This window comes from Propithecus coquereli, unplaced genomic scaffold, assembly GCF_000956105.1.
Source record: "Propithecus coquereli isolate 6110/MARCELLA unplaced genomic scaffold, Pcoq_1.0 Scaffold18, whole genome shotgun sequence".
Taxonomy (NCBI): domain Eukaryota; kingdom Metazoa; phylum Chordata; class Mammalia; order Primates; family Indriidae; genus Propithecus; species Propithecus coquereli.
In genome coordinates, this window is record NW_012142745.1 from 12,011,657 (window position 1) to 12,019,142 (window position 7,486).

The 7,486-nt window shown below is 41.0% G+C and overlaps 1 protein-coding gene across 2 annotated transcripts in view; it reads left to right on the plus strand.

Annotated features, from left to right (window-relative positions):
- The window catches only part of LOC105808829 (nuclear body protein SP140-like protein), an 85,309-nt gene that overhangs the window by 57,575 nt on the left and 20,248 nt on the right, over nucleotides 1-7,486 (plus strand). The window contains exons 13-15 of one of the 2 annotated variants that reach the window (XM_012642587.1): nucleotides 1,235-1,351; nucleotides 2,294-2,347; nucleotides 5,732-5,806. In XM_012642587.1, coding sequence (XP_012498041.1) covers nucleotides 1,235-1,351; nucleotides 2,294-2,347; nucleotides 5,732-5,806 — 246 coding nt within the window. The remainder of the gene's footprint in view (nucleotides 1-1,234; nucleotides 1,352-2,293; nucleotides 2,348-5,731; nucleotides 5,807-7,486) is intronic. The other variant, XM_012642588.1, reaches the window with a different exon arrangement.

A 7,486-nucleotide genomic window follows, 5' to 3' on the forward strand; every position in this document is an offset into this window, starting at 1 on the left:
CTTGCAATGTAGAAAGCTCATAGGCAACTGGCAAAGGTAATAGAGCTGGCTGTGTGGTCAGTGTCAAAAGAGCAGGCATTTGATGATGATGAAAGTAGTCTGTGAGAAGAACCTGAATACAGGTGAAGAAAATATGGATACCACCCTGGGAACCATAGTGAGACCCTGTCTCTACAAAAAATAAAAATTACCCAGGCATGGTGTCCAGGCCTATAGTCACAGCCACTAGGGAGGCTGAGGAAGGAGGATTGCTTGAGCCCAGGAGTTAAGGCTGCTGTGAGCTATAATCACACCACTGCACTCCAGCCTGGGCAACAGAGCTAGATCCCATCTCGAAGAAAGGAAAAAAAAAAAAAAAAGAAAGAAAACACAGATAAAGAGAAAGATTGAAATTATAAAACCAGCCAAAAGATCAAGATAAGACTGAGAGAAACAGAGCTGGAAGAGACAATAGCAAGGGAAGTGGTGGTGGAAAGAGGATCACCTCAGTTATAAAACTAGATCCAGAGACATAAACTGAAAACTAGGTGGATGAGATACATGCAGGGGGTAATGGATGTTGAGAATAAGTTAATAGATGAGAGAAAAATGGAAGAGAGAAGGGCCAGTGTTAAAGGGAAAGAGGAGAGAGATGGAGAAATTGTGGGGTCTGAGATGATCATGAGACAAAAGCCACTTTGGCACAAGGCATGGTTCCCAGCAGCAGTGAGTTTTCAGAATAAGTTGCCCCCAGATATCAAAGTGGCCCCTGTAACTCACCCAGATTACAAAAGGCCTCACCCAGGCATTTGATGCACTCATATAGCTTCAGTCACCACCCACAACCTAATGATTACTAAACATATATCTCCAGCCAGCCCTGTCTTCTAAACTCATTCATCCAAGTGGTGGATGGTTTCTGTATGAGGTCCTAAAGGCCATAGCCTTCTCCACCTGGATGTCTCTCAAGATCTTCAAACTTCACACTCCACCTTTCCCAAACTGAGCACATCATCTTTTTCCCTAAAACCAGCCTCTGCTTCTCCAGTGTTCTCCATCACTAAAACACACTGTTAATCAACACTTTCTTGGGATTGAAATTCTGTGATCATTCATGGAAGGGCAAACACAGTGAGTAACAAGAAAAGAGAAAGAGATTTCAGAGGTAGATCCATGCTTTAAGATAGAAGTGAGTAGTCACTAATGTTTGGATGAGAGAGGGCAAAAATGAAAATATTTACAAATCGCAATTTAGGAGCAGACCTACAAAGACCTAAAAAGGAGAAGTGTTCCTGTGTCATGTGTTTTTCAAATGGCGTGCCAAGAAGTCAAGAAGCAACAACAGAACATAGCCAAACACCTGACATGATGGGTAAGGCTTCCCAAGGGTGTTGGGATGGACATGGCTGAGCGGATACCACAGACACTAGGGAGGGCTGTGACAGGTGATCAGAGTTCAAGGAGAACATGAAGCAGCCTCTGGCTCACCAACAGGAAGTGGGCCCACAGACCCCAAGTGTCAGAAGTTCAGAAGTCTGAAATCTGAGCTCCTGATTCCTGCACAATTGATTGTGAACACACTGCAACAAGAACAGGCCTGGTCCGGGCCAGAATCCTGTTCTCTGCATTTGGTTGGCCTGACCCTTTGGGAACTGCAGGGAGGCAGGAAATCATTATAGAGTCATGTTTAACAGGATGGGCTCTCGTGGTTATGTATGAACTATGTAGAAATACAGGAGTAAAAATGGTATCTCATTTACTCTATTAGCATATCAATACTAAAGTGTTGGATTTATACAGCGACTTTCACCCTTGTTTGCAGAAAAAAGAAAGCCATGTTCTTCCATTGGTAGATAATAGTGTCACTTTTTCGCAACCTTGGAAAGGCCTAAAAAGACAAATGGTCCTGTTACCTGTCCGGAAAAAGACCTCAGATAACTACTCTTAAACTAAAAATGTGTAGTTTTGAAAGGATGTCCGCGAGCATGTTATTGATTTATATGGTGATTTCCCATTAACTTATTTAATCTTCACAAAATATTGAAAACCTGCGCAGAATAACTGTTGCTATCCTTGTTTTGTAAGTGAGGAAATTGGTGCATGTAATCAAGAGCTTTTTCAAAGTCTTAGAGAACTAAAGGAAGTCCTTAGATATCAGTTCAGTACCTGTTTGTTTCCTTTAGAAGGAAGACAGGGAAATGATACTCAGAACATCATTGTAAACTCAAGCCTTTCTCACAGTGTGAATTGTCGTAAGATTTGTAACTTTTATTTACAAATTCCAGTTCTCTGACCACCACCTGTCACTTTCTAGATACCATGGATGCTGGAAACAATTCTGCTTTGGAAAAACACAGTAGAAAAAGAAGTAAGAACAAACAAGAATTTACTTGATTTTTATATTACAAATGACCTATGTTTTAATGCTAACAATTGCTATCGTGATTTTCTATACTTTTCATGAGACAAAAAATAAATGCTTTTTAAAGTAACTATGTTTTTTTAAATGTTCATATCTTCATGTTGCTTTTGATTCTGATTTCAAAATATGTTTTTCATAAACATTGGTATATATCTTTCCAGAATTTTTCTAGACATGTATTAACACATTTGGGAATATAATTTTATTTAAATGAAATAATTTCAGACATATTTTTATTTTCTTGCTTTTTAAACTGATATATCATACTTAGACAATAAAAACATTTAACATTTTTAATTGAAATACAAAAAGACTTATTTCAGTGCTGCTTCACTGTGCATTGTTTTCATTTTTAGTGTGGTCAGGAATTTTTTATTTGTTATTGGTCATTTGTTTTTCTTCTTAATAGAACTCTTTGTTGTAGAATGCAGTCAGTGTTTTCTGTTGTGGTGTTTATCTTTTTCTTACTATGCTGAATGAATATAGAAATACTTATATGGGTCAGGCACAGTGGCTCATGCCTGGAATCCCAGCACTTAGGGAGGCCAAGACAGGACCACCGCTTGAAGCCAGGAGTTTGAAACCAGCCTGGACAATAGGGAGACCCCTTCTCTACAGAAAATGTTTTAAGAATTAGCTCCACATGGTGGTGTATGCCTGTAGTCCCAGCTATTTGAGTGGCTGAGGAAGGAGGATCGCTTGAGCCCAGCAGTTTGAGGTTGCAGTGAGCTGTGATGATGCCACTGCAATCTAGCTAGGGCAACAGAGCAAGACCCCATCTCAAAAAGAAAAGAAAGAAAGAAAGAAAGAAAAGAAAATATTTCTAGTAGTTTATATGGCACTGTAGAGTTGTCAGGGCTTTTTCCTCTAGAGTTAAGGCATATTTGGATATAGTTTGTTTTTTTTTTCATTACTTCTGATTAATTCTGTCACTTATATACAGATATGTACACATATTTAAGTAAATAACATAAATATTTTCAATCATAAATGACTTTAAATATAGCCATAATATACATAAATGTATGCATCTAACAGCTCTACCATCTCTATCATTTCTATCTCTATACCTATCTTTATCATCTTGGTTATATACCAAGTTATATACCAGTTTACAGTTATCCAGGCCTAAGATTTCTTTGCTTTTAAGTTTTTACTGATTTCTGTGGAAAACTCTCAACCTTACCTGCTTTATTAAAATAGTTGGATTTGGTAAGTCTAAACAGAAATCACATTAATTCCTCCTCCTACATCCTTTAAAACCTGTTCCCACAATAGTTCTTTGTCTGCCCATGGATGAAGTCTCAGGTAAGCCTCAGAGCTGAGCCAGTGCTTTCTAGCAGTGGTGGTATCTCGTTCAATATTAAAAAGCCTGAGCTGATGTAATAGTAAAACTGGAAAGTATGTAGTGAAGAAGCTGGGTGAGGCTGACACCTTCTTCCATCCTCACTCCCTCTCTAACTCCTGTCAGTGTCTGTTGCTTTCGGCTGATCTGGGTCTGGGAGGAGGGAGAGAAGGAAGTGGTGAGGAGCAGGGATGGCCCTGTCGTGATCTGTCCTTGGTGTCTCCCAGATGTGGTGGATGCACGAGCCACGTTCATTTGTGAGTTCTTCAGAGACACGCAGTTCAGATAGAATTGATCAACTGATGTTCCCCCGGTGCAGGAACTGGCTGTTTGCCACCTCCCTCTTAGGCTCCCAGCACCTGGGTGGTCCACACCCCTGCAGGGTCACCTCATGCACCAGTGATTCTCCTGGACTAAGTATCTCTCAAGAAGAGCTAATCAAGCTCTTCCCATGCCCAGGGAGGCCTGTTGGAAGGAATGATGCCTCTTCATGGTATCATTGTCAGTGGGCCTGTAGCTGGTTTCTAACACAGTCACCCCCTCTAGATGTTTCAGGGTCAAGTCTGTACATGTCTCTGCCCCCCTGAAATTCCTGGAGATGCAGACCAGTTACCTTGAAGCTGAGGTCTTCTCACTTGCCTGGAGGAGGGAGGAGCACTTTGCCCAATTCTATAGCAAGTATGCGATGTTGACTGATAGCGTTTGAACAGGAAACCCACCAATAACCACACTACTTCCTGTGGGGTATTTGAGCAAGAAAATTTACAGAGAACAATTATTACAGAAAACCCAGGGCTCTATATTATTATCAGGTCTTTAGCCCCAAATCTCCTGGTAAGTCAAGCTTTAGTAAGCTGAATAAGACTACTGGTGTACTTTTAATTTGTTTGACCTCAACAGGCTTTGATGAAAGTGAATCCACAGTACCAGAAAAAGACACACAGTGACAGAAAAGAGTCTATTTGCCTAAGATGTCTATGGCTGAACGAGTGTAAATTGTGGCAAGGCCATAGAAAGAAAGATAGGGGAAGGGGAGAGAAACAGTGGGGGAGAGCCACAGAGAGAGAGAGAGAGAGAGAGAGAGGAAGAAAGGAAGAATGGGTGAGTTTGAACTTCATGGTCCTGCCTTAGAGAGCAGCACCTTTAAACATGGCATTCGTGAGATCTACTTGCAGGTACTTCACTGTCTGTCCACCCACACCTTTCGCCTGCTAAATCTGAGAGCATATTGCCCTGAGACAGGGCTTCGGTCAACCCTTCTTTGCTATATCTAACCCTAAAACTTTCTAGGACTTGACCCTCCATTTCTACACATTCACTTTTGTCAATATTCTCCTGGTTAGTCTCTTAGATTCTAACTTTTTGTCCAAACCCATGTGAATAAGGTGGTTGGTCACTTTCATTATATTTTCAGCCCTAAAAGTTTTCATCCGGGGCTAAGATTATGGCCAGTGTCTCATCTGTGTTCGTATCTCCTGGATAGCCCAAATTCGTGCATTGCTGTCATTGATTTCTTCCTCTCAACCAAAGGAAATCTGCAATGGTTCACTTAATTTTGTAATTTCTGTATGCTTCAATCTCTTTATTGGTAATGGGGGTAGTAAAATCCATAGCTTATAAATAAATTAGTAGATGTGAAGGTCTTATATTAGTGTCTAGCACATAATAAGCACTTAAGTGTTAGCCCTCATTATTATTCTCACAGTGTTCTTTGGAATATAAATGGAACTTTTCATTAAATCCTTTTTAAAATTAATATGGCAGTAAATTATTTTGGAATAATGTCATAATAAAAAATAAATAAAAGCTAGGATGAACCCAGGCTAGCCATCAAAGGCTTGGTAATTGCAAAGACATGTGCTATATACTTTTCTATGTGTGTTAGGCTCTTGAAAAATTATAGTTAAATGGAGTTCTTGAAAAGCACTGTTATGTACAATGATGCTTTTGAAAGCATCTCTTTTTATATTTTTCTGTTTTCTCAGGGAGACGGAGAGGTAGACCTAGAATCAACTTTACTCTGAGTTACAGAGGCCGAGGGAAAAGATATCAAGTAAGAGGTAAAAAGAAAAAAGGATAAACAGTGATAAATACATTTTAAATAAATAAACATCAGAATTCTCATGCTTTTTTCTGTGCTTTTAGTAGCAAACATTTTTTACCTAATTTCTTTATGTAGTTGTACTTACTACTGAGAAATGTATCAGATTTAGCCAATTTCCAGAATGTGTCAGGGAAAGAAAGATGATAACACCACAAACAAGTAACTTGGTGATGAATCTGCAACCAGGCCCCAGGGCCCAAGGGCTCCTTGCAGGGCTGCCTCTGCTGAACAGATAATTTCTGAAGCTGCAACTAGTTGTCAGCATTAAAAAACCAACATAACTCACAAGTGATGTAGCCGTCACTCCTCTTGCCCACCACCATGTGGTAGTTGTGTGGACTTGGGTCTGCCACTTCACCTCTTCTGCCTCAGTTTACTCATCTGTAAAGTGAAATTAAGTGAGTTAGATTGACTGCCCTCTGAGGCCCATGCCAGCTTCCTACATGGCTTCACATTCTGTGAATCTCCCACTGGACTCGGTGAGGACCATGGTCAGCTCCCTCCCCTGCATCATGAACTTGGAGTGTTTTTAAGGGCTTCCCGGACATTGCTGGCTAGAAGGGTAGAATGGCAGCTCACCATCCTCTAGTTCATTTTAAGACCTTCGTATATATTTCTACTGAGTCAGATCCTTAATCCCCCAACCTCCACCACATGCAAAGCCCATGTTATTTGTTGACGATTCTAGAACTCCACTAAGTTTCTCTTTAGGCTGGGAGAAAACTGCTGTGGAGGAGGGTGAAGAAAGCAGATAAGACAGACACCATCTTCTGCCTGGCTGCCCTGTTGTGATCCTGGCTCCATTTAGCCAATCCTTGCCTCAAATTTATAGACAAATCTGTTTCTAAAACTCTTCCTCTGGCCACATAACTACATATATTTAGCTATAAACTCCCCACTAGTATAGTAGAAGCAGCATATTCTACTGCCTCTCTACAGTTGGTGGCCGACTCGCTTGGGAATTAGACATCGGATAGTCCTTCTAGAAGGTCCGTATCTCTGTTGTGGTTACCTCAGGCGGAGTATCTCTCAGCAACACCCAGTCCAGCTCCCATCCACAGGGTCCCCACCAGGCCATGAGAATCATGCTTCTTCATTGATTCCCTCGCTGGTTCCCAGCTCAGCCCTCTGTCTCCACTGACTCCTCTAACCATGACTTCAGCTTGGCAGCTCTCAGGGATAAATCCGACAGTCTCTCCCTCCCTGACAGCCCCAGAGACAGAGGTCCACCTCCTGCATGGATGTCTTAAATCCTTCTCGCTTGGCTTGAGGGAAGGTGTCTGACAATTCTCTCCAAAGAAATGTAGCTTCTCTCGTAAGGCCTGGAGTGGGGGAAGGCTGACTCTGGCAGACCAGGCTCCCTATCCCCCACCATGTTCTGTGCAGCAGGGCTGGACGAGCAACTCGCCTTAGGATATGGAAGTATGTGCTCCTATTGTATCATCCTTGGATGTGGAAGCTTCTGCTGATACTCTGAGATAACTTAAGGATCAACTAAACATCCTCCATAATCTTTTGCCCAGAATGATTAGTCCCAACTATTAACAAAATTTTTAAAAAATAAATTTTAATTTTTTCCTGACGACATTATTATTTCAAAAGGTCAGCATAGAGTTTTAGTGGTTATTGGATATTT